The 20,559-nt window shown below is 39.1% G+C and overlaps 1 protein-coding gene across 1 annotated transcript in view; it reads right to left on the bottom strand.

Moving 5' to 3' along the window:
- urb2 (URB2 ribosome biogenesis 2 homolog (S. cerevisiae)) overlaps positions 1–20,364 on the bottom strand; it is a 25,762-nt gene extending 5,398 nt beyond the window's left edge. The window contains exons 1-11 of the mRNA XM_015386468.1: positions 20,320–20,364; positions 19,861–19,991; positions 17,766–17,942; positions 16,640–17,676; positions 15,269–15,407; positions 12,489–14,877; positions 11,881–12,041; positions 10,403–10,513; positions 8,340–8,582; positions 3,101–3,197; positions 2,183–2,316 (exon numbers count right to left, since the gene is read on the bottom strand). Coding sequence (XP_015241954.1) covers positions 2,183–2,316; positions 3,101–3,197; positions 8,340–8,582; positions 10,403–10,513; positions 11,881–12,041; positions 12,489–14,877; positions 15,269–15,407; positions 16,640–17,676; positions 17,766–17,942; positions 19,861–19,986 — 4,614 coding nt within the window. The 5' untranslated portion in view covers positions 19,987–19,991; positions 20,320–20,364. The remainder of the gene's footprint in view (positions 1–2,182; positions 2,317–3,100; positions 3,198–8,339; positions 8,583–10,402; positions 10,514–11,880; positions 12,042–12,488; positions 14,878–15,268; positions 15,408–16,639; positions 17,677–17,765; positions 17,943–19,860; positions 19,992–20,319) is intronic.
- Positions 20,365–20,559: the final 195 nt, after the last annotated feature.

The following is a 20,559-nucleotide window of genomic DNA, read 5'->3' as shown; positions in this document are numbered from 1 at the left end:
CGATCAGCATCCCACGACCAACTTCTGATCAGGAATCGGGAGGTCGGGAGAATATCAAACATGTGGCTCAGGGCGCATGCTCAAAACAGGATTCTTCTTTTATTCTTCCTCTAAGATGTAAACACAGCAGCGTGGCAGGGATGCAATGAGTGAAATGCAGCTCCGGCTGCAAAATTGACAGACCGCAGCAGCCACGCCTGCTCAGCCACGTCCTTTTTTCAAACACATCGTTGCCTTTCTTTCTTGGACTTTCAGCACAAAATTGCACAAATTGACAAGGCAGCGCGGTTCACTATATTGAGCATAATATTCCCCTTCTATTTGTTTGGCTTCAGGATAGGGAGCTACAGAGCAGCTCCATCTCACGGAGCTGAGTCCGACGTGGTTTTTAGTCGTACAGTGTGAGCAGGTAGATCCCATGGGCCGAACATAAATCGGGAGCTGGGAACTCACACGGTACGACTAAACCCTGCGATTAGTCATACAGTGTGAGCAGCAGCTGCGTGCAACGATTGAAAGAAAAAAAAGAAAAATCGCAGTGTACGCCCGTCTTAAGAGTAGCTAATTACACATAATGCTGATGCTGGTACAGTGTCCTCTAAACAGTAGGTAGTGCAGCACATGACCAGTGGAAAAGTAATGAGGGAGATAAGAATCGTTTCACACACACCAAAAACAGCTGTGTTCCCCTTTCAAAACATTATTTCTCATCAACTTTATAGTTTCTTAGGTTTTAGATTGAGAGTAAAACCATTTACACCTTTTACACGCATGTATGTAAATGTATATATGCATACAATTTCAATTTGGTATATTTTTTTGTGAATTTTGGATCCAAAACAGAGAAGTTAAACAGTAAGACTACTTAAGTTACTTTAAATGCAATTTGAGGGATAAGGGGTACGTGAAATAAGTTTTACTTCTTCATACCCCTTTTCAGACAATTAATAATCAATAATCATAAACGAATCAATAACCATGGTCAGAACTCAGGCCACATATAGTGGCAAGTTTTTTAAGTGGCACATTGAGTTTATTTTATTAGCTTCTGTCTATGTTCGAATTAATTATATTGATTTGGAACTGAAAATTTTATTCATTTTAATGTTCAACCTGTAACCAATCACGTTTTTATGTGGTACAAGGTTGTGTTTCAAATATTTTCTGAAATCGATTTACTATTTATTTATAATTTTTATTATTTATTGTCTGAAATAATTTTTTTTCATTCATTAATTGATTCACCTTTTGACCTTTTATGTAAAGTATATAAAACGTTAAGACTCTAATCAATGTGTATAATCTAACTTTATAACTCACAATTATTTTCTCTAAACCATACTCTGTTCATTATATATATATATATATATATAGTCTCCAGGTTCTATATTGAGGATTCACTGCAAGGCTGAATTAGAGTTTCGATAACAAAATAATTTAAACTTTATTGTGGAGGATTTTTAGATATTTCTAAACAAAAATACATTAAATTATTATTTTATTGCACGTTTGTGTTGAGATTAAATCAAGTTGCTTGAAATAAAAGCTACGTTTAAGACCAGTTAGCCTGCACTCGACTAATGACTTCTGAATGCTACACCTGGATTTGATTTGAAAACAGATCATTATATTACCGCCTGAAACATTACCACTAATTATTTATTTCACCTCTTGGAACAACCCAGCTTTCTTTCTTGCAAGAGAAACCCTTTATAAAACATCATGTCTGCTTTTCTGGTCTGAAAAATGCTGATTCAGGGGTCCTTTTAAAAGCAGCCTGGCTGCAGACGGGAGCTGCACTCTGAACCCAGACATGACTGACTGGATGGAGGGAACATCCAGTCTTTTTAAGCTTCACTTTTGCACACCAAGTTACAGTAATCCTCCTCAATGACTTTTGTCAACATCTAGTTTGGCTGCTGGGAAATTTTCCCTTCTCTGTTATTTGTGCCTTTGGTTGTTCCGATGACCAGCCAAAATATTGCCGTATTAAAACCTGTGTTTGTCACACTAACTTCTGCAGAAAATGGCTAAACATTAGATAATGCTGGCCTTGCACTGCATTATGACCTCATATATAGATGTTAGTGCTACGTTGCACTCCTACTAAATCGAAAAACTTTATGGGAGGTAAATACTACTTAAAGCCAAATGAGACAGACACTGGTGGTTGAGGTCATACCTTCTGCAGCTCTGTGACGTATTGAGCCACAATAAAGGCTGGGAATGCAGTGAAGCTTTCAGGTGTGGCAGCAATGTGAGAGTACATCCTCTCTGCCAGTCTGGAGCACTGCAAATACACGTCACTATCCGCACCTGCAAAACACAGAGCCTGTATTGAATCGTAAACCAGTAGGAGAGCTTGTGTATTTGGCCAATGTAACTGAAGATTCCAGTTTTACCAGATTCCTTCGTTCTAAAGTAGATTCTATGGAGGATTTTGAAGAATAGAATGACACTGAACAGCTCAAACACAGCAGGTTCTATCATGAAGTCATCCAAAATAAAAACTTTTTTTTTTTTAATAAGCTCTTTGAGTTTCAATAAGAACTTTGGTTGATATGTAGAAAAGTACCCCTGTGGCTAATTACCACAGAAGTTAGACCTGGTCTGTGTGAGTAAATCACTGCCAGCTGTTGTTTCAGATGATTAGAGATTAGATTATTCATTCCGCCTTGAAGATGTGATCTTTAACAGCTTTTTATCAAACACTTTTGTGTGAGAACCTCTGATTTACTGGTTGAATTAATTCTTTTTCCAAATGGCAACTGAGCATCTCTCTTTGATGGTGTATGAGGAGAACATTGCATCATTTCAGTTGTCTTTTTCATGGTTCTAATGTGTTAATCTGAAATGTTCTTGCAGGAACGTCTGCTGCTCTAACATGTCCAGACAAAGTAGAAAGCAAAGCAGCGTTAGAGTAGAAGGCAAACCAGGACGTTTACCAGCTTTAAAAACCATCACATTGATTCTGTTCCTCAAGTTGAATTGTAAGGTTGCTAATTGTTTTGATACAATATTTACTCTTGATTTTATTCCAGCCTCTCTTGAATAAAACATGAATAAAACCCATTTATTTTCTACTTTAATGTCTCATCACCTGCGTCTGTGTCCCCTCTCTGCCGACCCTCCAGCATGATGGACGCCACCAGTCGATAGAAGACGTTTAAGAAGGACGGAGCTGCCTTGGAGATCACCTGGAGACAAGCAGGTATAGTACTGCAATCGTTAAGTGTATGGCTTCTATGTTATTAGGAAAGCGTTTTCCCCTTAACATTTAAAAAAAAACTTTGGTTAAACAAAGAGATTAAGTTATGTTACTAAACATTAGTGGACTCTAGATAAAGTTTTACTTAAATGCTGTTTGGATGTAATGGCAGCATCAATGCTGGCTTGTAAACTGCGACTAAATTAAAATAAAATGGTTAGACATTTAACAATGAAAGAAGCACAGACTAATAAAAAAAATGGAGTCCTGGTGGCAGTAATCTCACTAATTCATGGAGTAGACAGAGATAGATGGAAAACACAATGAGTTCTAAGCAGCCATGGACAGTAATCTGCATCAAGGCATACTGAGAGTTTAAATCTGCTGTCAGTCTCATTACTGTAGCTGTTGATGGATTAAAGTCATTTAAGTTTTAGTTTAAAGGAAAGTAACATAACAATACAGAACAGTGGTATTTATAGTCCAAATTATAATGTAAAAGTGTCATACTGGCCCAAATCTAGCTGTGAGCTCCTCTCCTCCAGGCCCTGCTCCAGTCCTGCTGTGGACAGATGGAGGTAAGGAGCAACAGGAAGAATGCAAACCAGGCAGGGATGAGGTCACCAGCCCAGGTTGGAGCTCATTACTGGTTTCCATTGACCTAAATGTGTTTCATGCCAACCCATCCACACCTCCCTTTATGCCGCCTCTAGCTTTAGTCTCGCTCTGCCTCCTTACTTTTGCATCTTGGACCAGATCCTGTCCTTTGCCTCGATCCAGTCGAACACTTTAACCCATCATCTCTAGCTTCCTTCCTCATCTCCACAACATCCAAATGAAGCCGTCCCTCCTCCTCTTATGTTCTTTCTCATACAAACATCTGACAACATTTAACTGGTTCTTGGCCCACTTAATTCAAAGCAGCTTCCTTACTTCTCTTTTGCTCAGTCTGTAAGTCATTGGGTTTTTTTTTTTTTTTTTTTTTAAATAACACAAAATATCATATAGATTTACAAAAAAAGTTATAATTTAGCCCAGAAAAAAAACTGAATATAAATGCCCTCATTTAGAGGAAAATGTTAAACAGCCAGAGATGCTGAAATTCGAACATCATGATGTACCATAATAGTGAGCTGCAATATCCTCTGGTTGGAGGCAACATTCCTATGTGGAGTATCCTGAGGGCTCAGTGGCAGCACAATCCACATTCATATCATATATTCAAAGCACCATTCACCTACACAGACTTCCAGCACATCAGAGCTAACGACTGGTTTTCTACAGGAAACTGCTTTTTCCTGTACTCAGAAAATCCCAAAGATCTCCTAAAAACTTAATGTTTAACTTTGTTTAAAAGCTGATATCTGTTTATTTACAGATGTTGTGTCTAATAAAAGTCTAGGCTCCACTACAAAACTTATAATGACGTTTTAATAATAATAATAATTGAACTTTATTGATCTCATACTGGAGAAATTCACCTGTGTATTTAACCCATCCCCTTGGGGAGCAGTGGGCTGCCACTGCTCGGTCCTGGGGAGCAGGGGGTTAAGGGTCTTGCAGTCTCTGGGAGTGGGGCTTGAACTCAAAACCTCTGGATTCCAAGCCCAATGCCCCAACCACTAGGCCACCCCTCCCCCACTGACAGTCTTGACAGAGAGGAGTGGTAAATACTTTTTATATTTGAGGAGGAAAGCTAGTTATACTCCCGTTGCAGTGTGTCACAGTCAGCCTGTCGCAGATATTTTTGATGTATGGCCAATTTTGAAGCATGTTATTCCACGCCACAAGACAAGAGGGCCAATCAGGAACTAGCTGTGGGTCTAGATACAGCCAAGGGGGTGAGGAAGTGGTGGCAAGAAGAGCGTAGATCCAGGTGGAATAAGGGTCCCAGCTAGGGCTGCAACAACGAATCGATAAAAATCGACTTTTAAAAGCGTTTAAAAGCAACGAATTTCATCATCGATTAGTTGTGTCGCGCGATTAATGCGTCATCCGCCGCCGTCGTCATTGCCGTGGGGCACCTCCCCCATCCCAACCTCGCTCCCCCTGGAGTCCCTCTCAGCGCTGCAGTCAGAGGATGTTTACCCTCAGCGTCCAGACTGCAAATGAAGCGCGCATGCGCCGGGATTGACGGCGCAAATTGATCACAATAATTAAAATAGCCTGCGCTTTGTAAAGCGAAAAAAGTCGTAACAGGCAACTTTTGTATAAACAAATGAACATGGCACGGAAGCACCACTGTTATGATGCAGCACCTGAAAAGAAAACACGCTGGAGCCTTCGATGGCAGTGAAGAGAGCTGATCAGCAGGGTGAGCGACCATGTTTGTTTGGTTTTAAAGTGGGGAAACGTTACGTTAGTTTCTCAGGTAGCTCATCTGATGCTTTTCTTACCTTGTTAGTAGGTTACAGACAGTGATAAGGTTGGCTACTTATTTTACTTTTAATTTCATTTGAATTAGCTTAAGCAGCGTTTACATTTACTTTATAAATAAATTAACTTGCAAATTATGAGGGCAAGGCTTTTAAAGTTTAAATCTTCTGGCAAAGATAAAGTAAAGAAGATCCTGCAATTTATGGAAGTAAAGCAGAAAAAAATCCAGCAAGATCAGTAATATGTCAATTAATTATATGCCACATTCCCATGTAAATATCTGTCTTTGGAGGATGTGTTTTTTTTGCCACCCCTAGTTCTCTCATTTTTATTCCAAATACAATTTATAATTTGAATCACAGGGCTATTTTTATCTCTATGGTTAAGTATTTTCTCAAGTAGCAACTTTAACTGCTATACTTTCCTGTCTTAAAAGGCAGAACTCTTCTAGTCTAAAAAAACTCATTGGTTGAAATGGGGGGACCTATTGTTTGAGCCCCTTAGGGGCTTTAAAAACAAAAATGCCTGTCTTTTTTGCGCTATATGAAACAAAGTACCCTATATTTTGTGGATTTACAGCTACATTTCTCATGTAAGTTTGCGTAGTTTTAACACAAACATTTATTTTTCATATTGCACCAGTACAGTTAATGAGCAGACTGTACTTGTGTGCTTGTTTGTTCTGTCTAAAATGTTTATTTTGGAATAAAGAGGTTAATATAAAAAATATTTTTTGTCCGATTCATCGATTAATCGAAAAAATAATCGGCTGATTCGTCGATTTAAGCCCTAGTCCCAGCATTCTCGCACACCTCGCTCTTCTAGCTGGTCCAAATTCATGAGTCGTTTTCCACAATGGCGGTCATACAAACAAAACAATCCAGTAAGGTCCCAAACAGGAAATGCGCATAGTGTAGTGCAGATGTAGATTTGACCAATCAGATACCACTGTCTGCGGTCACCTACAGATTTGGAGAGGTAAAGCAGAGTGTCTGCAGCAGGGACATTTTGCATTCACTGGGACATATGCAGACGACCTGGTTTCTGAGTATAAATCAGCCTTTAATGTCAAGGCATCAGAAACAAAGCAGGAACAGTCTGAGGTAACAGAGAGAATCAATAAGGAGCTTCACTACCAACAGCTTCAACTCCATCCATTTTTCCATGGTGAGGAAAAACCGGTTTGCAACAAGCCAACCAAGCAAATATGCACTCATCAGGAGTTAGGCATATGAATACAGATAAAACTGTACAGAGTTCACAACAAGGTCAACATATAAATCCCCAGAACAGAAAGGCTGTATTGGACCATGGAACAAAAATATAAATAAATAAATCACCTGAAAAACTGAGCCCGGTCATGGAAGAAAATCCTTTGGACATTCTAACATCATTCTAGCAAGAAAAACTGTAGAGCATGATGGCAGCAGAGTGATGGACCATAAAGACCGTAGAGCCAAAGGAACCTTGGAGGGTTTTTCTTGAGAAGTGGGATATTCTCGAACAGTAAAGTCAGTCCTCTGATTTTAACCCAGATAAGATCGCACTTTAATTATTAAAGACCAAACTTAAAACTGTCTGCTGATGCAGAGTTCTAGACTTTAAGCCCTCATTGCTGTCAAAAAGGTTTTCAACCAACAATTAGAAACTTATATTTGATTTTCAGGTTTTAAAATGGCTAAGTTACTTCCCCTCCCTAAAGGAACCAGATTTTATGAAGATATGCTTTAGTTCATTAAAATTTAAATGCACTCTTTGTTTAATCCACTATATTAAAGTCTGATTTTTCCAATGCTTACAAATGTGGATTTGTTTAGTGTTGTGTCAATTTCTATGGTAAAGTCAAGTTTGTGGCTTAGCATCATGTTTGCTTGTCTTTTCTATTAAATATCGTGTGCTAAGCAATAATTTGATTACAGGGATGTTTTTTTAACTGGACAGCTAATGTTCACAGTTCTAATTAGGGCTGCAACTAATGATTATTTTTCAAATCGATAATTTTTTCAATTAATCGACTAATAATTGGAAACTAAAAGGTTCCTTAAAGAAATTAAACCAGGTGGGAAAAAAACTTTTCCACTTAAAGAGTTCGAATAGAGAATACTGATGGAAATTTTTTTTTTTCTTAAATGCAAAATAATTATATTTATTTTTACAACTTTGTTATAATGACTGCTCTAAAAATGTTGTTCGGTCAGTTAAAAGCATGTTTTTCTATCTCTATACTCCAGTTTAGATTAATCGATTACTAAATTAGTTGACAATTATTTCAAAAAGTAATTAATCACGATTAATCAGTTAATTGTTTCAGCCTTAGTTGCCATTTGTTATTTACCATTTATGGTCCTTATCCTGTAGATGTCAGAGTCGTTGTGAAAACTCAAACTAAAACGTGACATTTTGTTTTAACAACCAAAGTCAGTCCCCTGCTGCTGTACTGTGGCGATCATCTGGTTCCTTGCACATTAAGGAGAGGTGTGATTGAAAGCAGGGGGTAATATCTCAATAGACCACTGAAAAATATGTCAGCTCTGAGATAAAGCTTACGCCCTCGACACCTACGGCTCATGACTCCATGGTAAATCCTACTGCAGCGTGCAACCCGTGTTATTTAAAGAAACGTATGTTTCTGCTCCTTCACTATCACACCAGGAAGGCCTGGAAGTTTGTGACAACATTGGTTTTAGAGAGCTTCATTTCCCACATCTCACATCTAGTTTTATTCCTTAAAGTCAATAGATTTCTGTCTTTATACCTGAGGATGGCTCTTGATAAAGGCAAACAGCGCCTCATGGATGGACAGGAATGCAGAGTGGTAAACGGTTGGGCTCAAGTGGTCTAAAGGCAGCGACTGCAGCGCTTCCAGGACCTGAATCACATGTTGCGGGTTGCCGATCAGACCCTCGCCTTGGCGCAGCAATGATGTCAGGGATGTTACCGTGGGAACGGTAAAAGGAAGGGTCAAAGAGAGATCCTGACTGGACGATCTCACCAAGAACTGTAACACAGAAGGACACCAAAACTAAAATAAAAACAGGACACAAACGTCCACAAAGAGTCAAGAGTTTAGTTTTTTTCACCCTCACCTAATATGAAGAATGAATAGAAAAGCAAAAGCTTTTAACATTAAAAATAAAGACACTTAAAATGACATCCCAGAGAGATGTTAGTGAGTACAGCTGCTGTCATAGTTTCTTCCTTCCCACTGCAGGCAGTAAAACTGGTGGCCTAAGAATACTGACAGTTATTTTTACAGTGTTATACCAAGAATTTGTGTGGTTTTACTTCAATTTCAACCCCCCCCCCAAAATGATACATATACAGCTTAAGTCTAATGCAACAAGACTCCTTCAGACTTTTTTTTTTTTTTTGAGGTTTCTTACAGCACTAAACCGGGGTCGGCCACGTCGAGGACTAGGGCAGGCCTCCATGCAATGGTATGCATGCTAGCCACTGCACCATTGAAACAATGCCTTTTTCAGACTCAGCAATAGAGTCTTAAAACAAAAAGCCTGATTTTAACAGATTCTAATCCATATTTCTAAACTGATCATTTGTTCCTTTGTGAAACAGAAGTTTGACTAACAAAGAAGAGCAGAAACAGCCCTGGCTTGATTAATCAACTCGAAATCATTAGTAGAATGTCTCCTATATTCATAAAATGGGAGCTGGCTTTCCTAAATAATGCAAACTAAACTTATTTTTCACATTTTTTGATTACATTTTACTAAAATAGAGAAAAACTATTAAAATTATAATTTCATCCCAATATTGACAAAGAAAACCATTGTAATATGTATTCCAAAGGGTAAGATAAATAACGAACAATTAAAAAAAAAGTAGAGATAATATATTAAGTTTTTTTGATAAGATTATTAAAAACAATAATGAACAAAGTAAACATGGATCATCATGAAGCATCATTTGATACATTTTAATCACAAACATCCAGCATCATTATTCTAATTCTTATTGGTTTTGATGCCAGTATGTAACAAGGAAATACTTAAAACATATAGGTATTTTTTTATTTTCTTTTTAAGGTGTTAGCCATACTTCTTCGTCATAGAAGCACTACGGACATTGACCAGCTCTGAGTCTTCATCCCTTGTTCGTCACCATCTACACCGAAAAGTGTTTAGTCAAGATGTTGAAACTGATATATTTAGACATTTGTTTTTTATGGAAAGGCAGTGAATCAGGAGGGTTCCTACAAACACTAACTGAAAAGAAGTGTCTTGAACTATGTTAACAAAAAAAGCTCACATCCCCTTAACTTTTAATGTCAGAATAAAATGGTTTTCAAACTGGTTTACAGCTCACTTTTGCAATCCATGCTCTTGTTAAAAATCTCCTCCTGGTACAGTCTTATTACAGTTATCTTTAAATCAAAATGTCATGAATTATAAACCAGTTCTGTTAAAAGCTCCCTATGAAAGCTCTGCAAGGCCTCGGTGGTCAGAAAAGCTACTTGGCCACAGCGGACTGCCACAATCTCTCCATGTTTGATCGTTACCTCATTTACTACCTAATGAAACCAAAGAGTCTTGTGGTTGAGCTCACATAATTACAACAGACCACATATTCAGAGAGTTCAATTTAAAAGGCTTCTTACAAAGATGACCTGTGCTGCTTTGTAACCCAGTACATAAAACTGACTCCTGAGCTACACAGTGTTCAAGCTTCTCATCTTTTATGTGGATGGTGTCAGTCTGCAGGCTTGGTTCTGTCACACAGTTAGTAGCCTGCATCACTGCTTTAGGCTTTTTTCGTCTAAGAAGCTGGACTTAAGGTGTATGAGTGGGATGTTTTCCCTACCACCATGGCAGAAATGATCTGCGGAGCGATGAGCCACAGAGCTTTGGAGCAGGTCTCTGGTAGCAGACAGCTGGACAGCAGCTTAACAGTGATTACAGCTGAGAGCACCTCCTGTAAAACAGCACAAAAAGCAAAGCCAGGGGAAAGTTTTAATGCAACTTTTGGTCAGAATATAGAGATGTTTGAATTACAACAAACAAAATAAACATTCTAATAAAAATGTCAAAGTGGAAGGACCATAAACATTAAAATTATAAATGCAATAAAATTCTGGTAAAGAAGTGAAAGTAAAATTTAAACCTGTTATTGTTCTGTGAAAGGGAAAAAGTTTAATACATTGCCCAAACTAGAGCTCTGAACATCTCCTGTTAGAGATGCCACCAAGCTCTCAACAGAGCATGCATCTATTGATCCCACATGTTTCCAACAGTACTCACAGCTCTTGAACTATTTAAATACTTTCTTTCACTAGGTTTTTATGCTACAGAAAAAAAACACAAGATGGGGGAAACTGTTAAATGGAACTAAATAAATATCTAAATACTGTCCATTATATTATATGACTGAAGTAATGAATTTCATCAATTGTGGTTGATAAATTAATGTAATATTTGTCAACTAATTCAGAAACCAATGAATTGTTAACTGAAGTATAAAGAATAACATATGTGTGGACAGTTAATCATCATTGCAATATATTCAAAATATGAAACATTAAAAATGTATATCCTTGTGATAAGTGAAGAGGAACATTTTGGCAAACTCCCTAGCATTAGTCTAAAAGAACAATCAAATTAGAGCAAAAATGAAGCCAAAAAAACAAAAAAAACAACAACTAGTATTTAGGATGAAAAACAGCCTTTACCTTCAGCTGTTCCATCCCTAACACCTGAAGTGTCATTTCTGAGCATGGAGTTGAGTTTTCTCCCCGTTTTACTGATTTATAATCTATTTAAAATGTTCAAGATTATTTTTCAGTAAGAGAGCCTGTTTATTAAACTATCTTAGTTTGTGATAAATATATATCTTTTTAGATTAATCTGAAAATATTGTCGCTAGAAGAGTCAAATACCAAAACTATATTATATTAGAAATAAAGTTTATCTTTCACTGGGTCCAAGTAGAAGGCAGCAAGATATTACATTAACTGTGTTTCAAAGTGAGGAAAGTGTGTGCAGCATACTATACAGTCTAAGTTTGTTTTATACTTCGCATGAATATCAGAAAGTTTAAAGCCCATCTGATTAGAGCACCTTCCTCTAAATATTCCATTATTCATAGCAAGAAAAATAAATCTGTAACTTCAGCACCACTGAATTTGGAATGAGGAAAAAGTTCAAGCTAACTAACTGCATTAAGATGTAGAAAACAGAAGCTTTAATACAAGAAATCACAGATAGCAGGAATATTTAAAAGCACATTAATTCAGGTGAAGAACATATTTGATCTTACATTAAAAGCAGCACTCCTGTTCTCACCTTCCAGTTTCCTGCCCTCAGCTTGCTGACATCTAGACCGTCTCTGATCATCAGCAGAAGCATGTTGAACTGCCTTGTGGTATTTTTCTCCACAAGGTGGCGCAGCAGCTCCTGTACTGCTGGCTCCAGCTCAGCAGTGTCAGTCAATGACAGCCAAGGAGCTAAAAGCAAGTAATGTTATTTTCAGAGCATTTTTATACAATTCTGAACAACTGAGTGGATGACAGTGAGATCTTGTCTTATTTCACAAAAATAAAACTTAATGCTTTAACTGGCTTTAAAAATGCAACAAGATGGACATTTGTTTTTAAATTTGTTTTAAAAGAATTTCATCCTTTTTCAATTTTAATTTTCCTTTTTTTCACCTATCCTGTCTTATAAAAAAGACTAGGTGATATTTGCTAAATCTGTGGTTTTCGTTAGAAGTAAAAAAAAAATAGAATAGTAGTAAAAAGTAAATGGGAATTCTTAAAAAAAACTAAATAGATAAAATGTTGGGACACAAATTAAGACCATATGAGTTAAACGGCTGATAATCAAAGAAGAGCCTTCAACTGTTAATATCATTCTACATAATAAGCTTATATTTGACTGTTTTGTCTGTTTACCTTTCAGGAGTTGGTTCACGTTCTGTATTATCTGAACATAGAGCTCCTCCATCTCCTCTCCTTGCTTCTTCTCCTTTGCTTTATAAAAAGCTGACAGGAAGCGTAGCGAGCAGACCAGGAAGTCCATGGGCCTCGAGGCTGAACTCATTTCTCTCAGGATCTGCTGGCAGATGGCCTGATAAAGGTTCATGTGAGTCAGGGCTGTCTGCTTGTTCTTCAGCTGCGCCTCCAGCACAGCCAGTTCACACTGCAGCATCACTGTCACAACTTCCACAATAAAGGCTTGGCCGAGGGCGCAGTGTGGTTGGGTTACAGCTTTGGAAGAGAACCTTTGAGACTTTAAGGCTGACTCGAGAGTTGGTCCAAGTAAAGATGTTGTCCTCCTGAGGATTTCTGTTAAAGTCTGATCTATTGCCTTGTTTCTTCCCAAGTTAGACATCATTGTTTGAGAGAAGGAGGTCAGAGAGGCCAGGAGAATATGGACAGACAACATGGATACTTCAGAGCTTAGTTGCTTATTTTGCCTGCTCACTGTTTCCTTACTGGTTACATAAGAAGCAAACTGATCCAGGTTGAGCCTAATGCTGCTATTTCTGGTTATAATCAGCTGCACCAATGATTTAATGAAGCCCTGTGCAGCGCTGACTAGATCCAGCCAATCAGAGCTGATTGAGGCCTCTGGTTTTCTGCAGCTGCTGTGCCACAGGAGAGATGACAGAGCCGTCTGCAGAAGGGTGCCCCCATGAATGAGCTTTAAAATACCTGGGAAGCCGTTTCCCTCCAGAAGGCAAGTCAGAGTTCGGAGCAGCTTCCCGAAGAACCGAGGATCCCCCCCAGATTGAAGAGGCCCCACAACCGTCTGCTCGGTCTGCATGGAGGTAAACACAAAGAAGAGGAGAAGAAAGATGGAGGAAAGATCCTCAGAGTTCATCCCGTCAGGATTTAGGTTTGTTAAGATCTGGATCAGGTTGAGGAGCTCCTTGGTTTGAGCGTCTGTCAGCAGCACCAATGCCTCTCCAGCTTTAGGAGCGGCAGAGATATCTTTAACTATGGCCTCAATTATCGTCAGGGAGAAAACACGCCGGCAAACATTATTCTCTGATGGAACAGATCCAGCTTCTTTCTCATAAACCATCAGAAACGAAGGAAGGGCTTTGGCTGAACGTCCAGCTCTGAGCACACCTACAATCCTCTGAGCGATGGAGCGAACTGTAGCAGAGAACAGAGACGGCAGCTCTGGAAATACTTTGCTCACAGCAAGCTGAGACGATATGGAGGAGAAACTCAGACTTCCAGGAAGCTGATCATCGACTCTCTCCAGGTCTCCGTGCATCAACGAGACCACCAAAAAATGCGCTATGTGGCTGATGTCATCCTCGCTCAGATGGAGACACAGCAGAGGTAAATTAGACACAACGACGAACCAATATGCAGCAGGGTACGTTCTACCATCTACGCTGCATATCTGACCGTCCCACTCCTGCTCTTCGACAGGTCCACCCTCCATCTCTACGATAAACCGGACTGCCTTCTTTAGTAGGGCGGTGGTGCTGCTTTCACCCAGTAAAGCGTTATCCAGTAAAACCTTCTTGATCTGCTGCAGAGTGAGGAGCTTCAGCAGCAAACGACTCATGGGGCTGCAGGATGGAGACGAGTGGAGACGTGTTTGTACGAAAGCACCTGATATAAGATCTCCAATGTGGGTTAGAATAGGTGATGCTACAGACTCTTCCTCAGTGGACGTCAGGAATGAGTCCACAGTCGTGTATTTGCTGCAGTGGATGTGGAAAAGAACGTCCACCTCCACCCAGGTATATCTGAGCAGGAGAGCGGCCTCCTGGGTCCTCTGTTCCCAGAGGGATGCTTTCAACGCTTTCTTTTTTCCTTTCTTTGGAGTCTTCAGAGCAGAAGTGTCATTTGAATTTAAAGACAGATGAAGAAGGTCTTTAATAGGCTGCTGCATCTCCTCCATAAAGGCTTTGCTCTGCCTGATGAGAAGAATCGGAGAAGAATTATCCAGAGTTTTCAGGTTAAACAAAACCACATGAAGCAGCTGACAGAGACTGGACAGTTTCAGAGATGCTGCTTCTCTCTCTTGCTGTCGGTCTCCTCCATCTATCTCCATCGCTTCTCCGTCTCCTTTCTCCTTCACCAAGTGTGGCAGTAAATTGGTCCTGATGTTCTGCAGCACTAAAGAACAGATTTCCAGGACCTGAGAAGGCGATGAGTCCAGAAGGCAAGTCCTGAGAGAAGCTGATATGCCCTCTGGGAGCAGAGGAGGGCGGTGCTTATCCAGACCTGGCTTGCAGATCGCTGAGAGGAGCGAAGAGAAGAGGTGAGGCAGCTGACGGAGCTTAGTGTAGGTCTGGAGGAGACTGCACACCATGAGCTGGTCAGAAAAAAAGAAGAGAGGTTACTTTAAATAAATACATTTTGCCTCTGGTATAGAATATCTCCCAGACTGTAGAATATGAAAAGGAATATTATACACAAATTTCTAAAGTAAATAGTTTCAATTTTAGCAACTTTATTTTGTTTGAAAAATTATTTGTTTCACACTTTGGACCCAGTTTAAGAACCTAAACCCCAGTAAAACCAGACTTTAAAGAAAAAGAGACCTGTTCTGTCTTTTTATGGGTGCAGATAGTCAGCAGGTAACAAACCAAAATACTGAACAGTGAAATGTTAAGATCTAGGTATTTCTCTAAAGCAATGTAAAATATTGACTGAGGCTTTTTACATCTGTCCTTTTAGGAAGGGAAGAAGGAAAGAGATCTAACCTGTCTTGCCCGCTTCACGTTAGCCTCCATGTTCCCAGCATCTACCCACGCAGAGGACAGAAGCTGCTCCAAGTCTGGCTCAAGAATCAGATGGTTGAGACTTAAAAGTGCCTTTAAACACCGGTACCAGGAAGGGATGCTGCAATTCAAAACAGGCATATTTTTTATGCATTAAAATCAATGTTGAGACTCAAACTAGTTATAAACATAAAAACACACAGATGTGTCTAAATAAAGTTGGAAACTATTTCTAAGTTAAATATTTCAATTAACCCAAGAATTAGCCTAATATATAATATCTTTAAAACACATATCAAATGTTCTGTGTCTCTAATGTGTGCCATAACAATGTCATATGATTTCAATGTGAGGTTTAGCCAAGGAAAGTCTACACTCTCTGGTTGAGGATGGGGAAACAACAGCTACAGCTCATACCTTAAGCAACATCTCTGATAGTTTTTGAAACGCCGACTCTTAACTGTGCATTGCATCAAGTTTCCCCTCCAGGCTGCTTTTATCCATATTACCTGTGCATTTTTTTCACGTTTTTCTTCCAATTAACTTTCCCTTAAAGTGACATTATATATGCTTTTACTGAAAAATATCTTTAAAATTGCCTTTTTATTTGACCCTTCATGACTAAAACATGGTTTGATGTGGTTGATGGTTTGATGAGCGAACTGACACCTCAGTGGTTCAGTGTCGATGCATCTATATGCATGTAGCATATTTTCGTTAATTTAATTCAGGTCAGAAATTCCCAAGCTGTTTGGCGGATGTGACGTCAAGTACGTCCATGTTGAATGGGTCCAATCTAGCAAACAATCGAAGCATACATTCAAGGTGGATTTTGTGGATACTAAGAAGCGACCGGCATCCAAAATAAACTCAGACACCAATGGTAAATGGCTTTTTTCACCTTAACTTTAGTAAAGTGAAAAAAGTACAAAGAAAACAGCCAATTTGTTCAGTACGAGAGAAAGAAGAAGAGTGCTGCAGTTCTTTTTTTTTGCCACAGTTGGCAGCATCATTAGGAAATTGCCTCTTTAACATGTTTGATGCATTGCTCTGTGCTCATCTTCAAGTTATAGCGTTTTAAACAAATAGCTTGGTGAACATCTGTCCAATGGGAAGCGTTCATTTTTTTTGCCTGGATCATTTTTGTTATGTCATGATTAATGACTGATCTTTGGGTTTTCATTAGCTGTAAACTATAAACATTCATTTTAACAGCAATAAACACCTGACATGCATCATTCTGTATGAAATGAATTCATATGGTAAATAAATTAACTTATTTAAATGTACTGAGATGAAGCTGTATTACAAAACTAAACCAGTTTAAATATTTCAACCATTTGATTATTTTACCTTGGCTGAGCTTCATTAAGGAGTGTTTGAGCCACGGTTCTGTAAAAAATGAGCTGTACTTCTCCATGTCTTATCCTGTCTGCAGCAATGTTATAGATATCTGCTGCCAGAGCCTGGTTAAACAGAGACTCCAAAGCCTGCAGAGTCTGGCTCCAGGAGGAAACTGGCACAGGTTTCTTCTCATGGGGAACAGAGATTCCATCAGCCTTAAGATCCAACATCGCTACCAGTCTGGCCAGAAAATAGAAACACAACATCCTCTGCTCCTCCTCACTTTCCCCTTTTCCATTCCCGTAGCTTTCCAGAAAAAATTTGAACATCAAGGACAAAGTGTCAGACTTCACAGGGTAGCACAGAGATGGTTCACAGTAATCCTGGGCATTCAGTTTAGAAAGCAAAGCACTGACAGGCATCAGGGGCCCCTTCATCCCACCAGAACCACGTTTCCCAGAGTCCTCTTTGGTTTGGAGGAGTTCCGCCTTGTAGGATGCCAGCTGCTCGGAGGAGAACAGAGATAACTGGAGGATGGATTCGATCTTGTTGCGGACATCTCTGCGTAGCTGCTGACGGATATGGAAGTGCGTGTAGGGAGCAAAGTCTTGAGAGGTCAGCAGGTATCTGAGCAACACTAAAGGCTGGATAAGCTGGTTGGTGACCAGGTTGAAGACTCTGTTCGGGTTGGCTTGTTGTCGCTGCACTGATATATAACAAGAGAGTACCTGAAGCAGGACTTCAAACAGATTAGCTGAGGTCTTTTTCTTCTTGGGTTCCTCAATGGTCTCCATATTGGCATCAGGTTCAGGCTGAAGATTTTCCATTTTAGTATCTTTTTTGCGCTCTATGGGTGTATGCTTTTGTATCTCATGGCAGGCCACCAAGCAGAACTTGGCCAGCAAACTGACCATCAGTTCATACTTTGTGGTAAATACAGATGAAAGGGCGGGAGAGGAAAGAATCCCCAGACAGACACTCAGCACGGTGGTCAAATACGCTGGCTGTCGACCATCTTTACAGTCCTGCAGGTGGTCCAGCAGCAACTAATCAAAACCAGAAGAGAAGAAGCATTAAGGCACTGAAGTAGAAAAAAAGCATCACTCTTGGTGTTCAAATGAAACAACTTCCACACCTGCGCCATGTTGAGCCTCAGAGTTACGGTCTTTCCCTCTTTGAAGAATGAATGAAGCTTCCGACTGTGAACTACCTCATCCAGATAGCACCATAAGCCTTCCAAGACATCCTGTGACAGCTCCACCTTCTTACTGTGCCAGCCTGTCAGGGCATGACTGCACCAGTCCAACAAAACCTGCATTCAAATCAGATCAAGACAGAAAAAGATGAGAACAAGCAAAAAAAAAAAAAAGTGGTTACAATCAAACTGAACCACGATGGCTGCCTTGATAACAAAGCTCTTAATCAATTTTAACAAAGGCATCTTAATAAATTTGAATATTGTTTTGATAACTTACATCACATAAAACATCTAACAGTTTAAATCTTGGAATAGTAGGTCATGGTCTCAGGATAATGGAAAGGACTGTTGACCTGGAAGAATCTAGGTTACTTTAGGGAAGGAGATAATTTTCCAGTGAGGGATCATTTACAAAGCTCTGTCATTGTTCAATTGTGTTTTATAAAATCCAAAGTCCCCACGTTAACACTACCAATAAACTTTAGAGCACTTCATTTTTGGCCATGCCTGCCATGCCAAAAGTACCAGTAACTAATGACTTGAACCTCATTAAGAATCTGTATGATAATATTAAGATGAGAGACATCAGACCTAATGATGTAGATAAGATGGAGGCTGCTGTTAACACAACCTGCACTGCATACCCTGCATGTATTTAGATACGTCTCTGTTCCAGAACATCTGGTTAAAATTATGGCTGCTCCTCTGCAATCAAGTGCTGTAGAAGCTTGCTGATCGTCTATTCTTTTCTGGTGTGATGCAACAAGGAAACACCTCAATCATACAGAACAGTTATTCGAATCCATAACATTGCAGTGATGCAGTAACGCATGTAAGTAACCTACGAAAACTAAAGAAAACGTGTTTTTACTGTGTAGTTCTTCAATTGGCAAACCATAAGCCATAAAAAGTAAAATTAATAGGATTATTTTTCTAAATAGATGCATTTGTCTGTCTATCTATAGATATTCAATATCTGAAATCTTCTGATTGTATTCTAGTGTTTTGATTGCAGCTAAATGTATTGTATAATGTCCCTTGTTAGGATAATTATCATAGAAGATGTGTGAGTTTATCACACCTTGGTACTGTCTGCCTGTTGCGCGTCAGAACTGATGTTTTAATCTAATTAGGACAGTTCCTCTCTCTGGATATACAGTTATAATCTTGACTCTGTGCATGGCAAAAATTTGGAAATGGAATGAGAGTGGTGCGCTTCAGTTAAGAACGTAGTGTAATATTTTGATAAGGATGGGGCATTGGATGTCTAATCATCTGCTAACTTGTGTGATGTAAAATAAGATGATGTGGCAGACTGGAGATGTATAAAATGCCTTTTTAACTGTTAATCGGAGCCACTTCCTGAGAGGTGAGCTCAGAGGTGAGCAGCTGCCTTCTGTACATTCTAAGCCATTTTTCTGATCTGAGTAAGCTTACAATTTCTACCAGAATCTGTTGTCAAGTCTCCTGGTTATTTAATACATATAAGTTATGAGGTGTAATTTAAAGAGTTTTTCCCGATTGATCTCTTTTCAGGGAAAAGAAACGGAGATAGAGACACAGGGTGCATACACAGAGCCAACTTTAACAAATGGTGTGTCCGCCCGAACCTGAACAAGTTGTATCACTCAAGGAGAGCCACTGATGGACCAGCCACACAGCTACACAGAGGTGAGGAGATTCCCTTTAAATATCTCAAATTTTTTAGGGGGATCTTTTCCAGGTACAGTGAGCTTTGGGTCTAATAAACACTAATAAACACTAGATATGTAATATTTTAGAATGGGGTTTAAATAATATCAAAATGAAATAGATCTGTCTGAGTTTAAAGTTCCTGGGGTTGAATCAGGGCAGGACTGGGAACAATTTGTGGCTTTGGAGCAGGCAGGTCCACCTGATATTGATGAAATGACAGGAAAAGCCATAAATAGTAACAACCCTTTCTTGTGACAGTGCTTGCACACTGTTTATGAAGTGTTTCTGTTTTTCCTCCTATCTTTAACACCCTTTATAAACATGTTACGACTTTTACCTGTTCTTTGTTGGGCAGCACACACTGGGAGGACATCCACGCAAACCGGGCTAACTTCAGCCTGTCTTCCCATGAAGTCTGCGGACTCTTCAGCTTCAGATGGATACCTGAGTAAATGGCAGCCATGGCCGCTGCAAGACAGAAACCAGGGGGTAGTTAGTTCAATAAGAGATGGAAACCATCTCCAAATCAGGGGGCAAACAACTATGAGCTGGTAATATATCTAAGAAACCAGTAAAACAGTTCTAAAGTAAACATAAGCTAAGTAATACAATGTAATTTCGTATAAACTGAAGCGAGTTTTAGCGCGGGTGCTTTAAGGCTAACTGCTAGCTTACTTTAAGTGACAAATATGATACTTAAAACCGCCCTAACAGAAAGCGTAGCGGAATAATCATCAATATTTAATTTATCTAGTTTATAGCCTTTAAATTCCCCGATAATATTAGAGTTTGTTACCCGCACGTGTCTTCCGTCTATTCTGATTGGCACGACTAGGAGGTAGGCTCGACTAGTCAAGTGTCAATGTCATCAATCTTCATTTTTTTTTTTTTTTTTATTTTTATTTTATTTTATTTTTATTTATTTATGTATTTATTTATTTTGGGGGGGGGGGGTAAGATTAATGAAAATAAAATATGAATTTATGTGTACTTTATATAACCCATCAGGAAATAATGCTTATGAAGAATCTGTTAT

Source organism: Cyprinodon variegatus, unplaced genomic scaffold (genome assembly GCF_000732505.1).
Source record: "Cyprinodon variegatus isolate N-32 unplaced genomic scaffold, C_variegatus-1.0 Scaffold369, whole genome shotgun sequence".
In the NCBI taxonomy this organism is placed as follows: Eukaryota; Metazoa; Chordata; class Actinopteri; order Cyprinodontiformes; family Cyprinodontidae; genus Cyprinodon; species Cyprinodon variegatus.
This window is presented reverse-complemented; position numbering and strand designations above follow the sequence as displayed.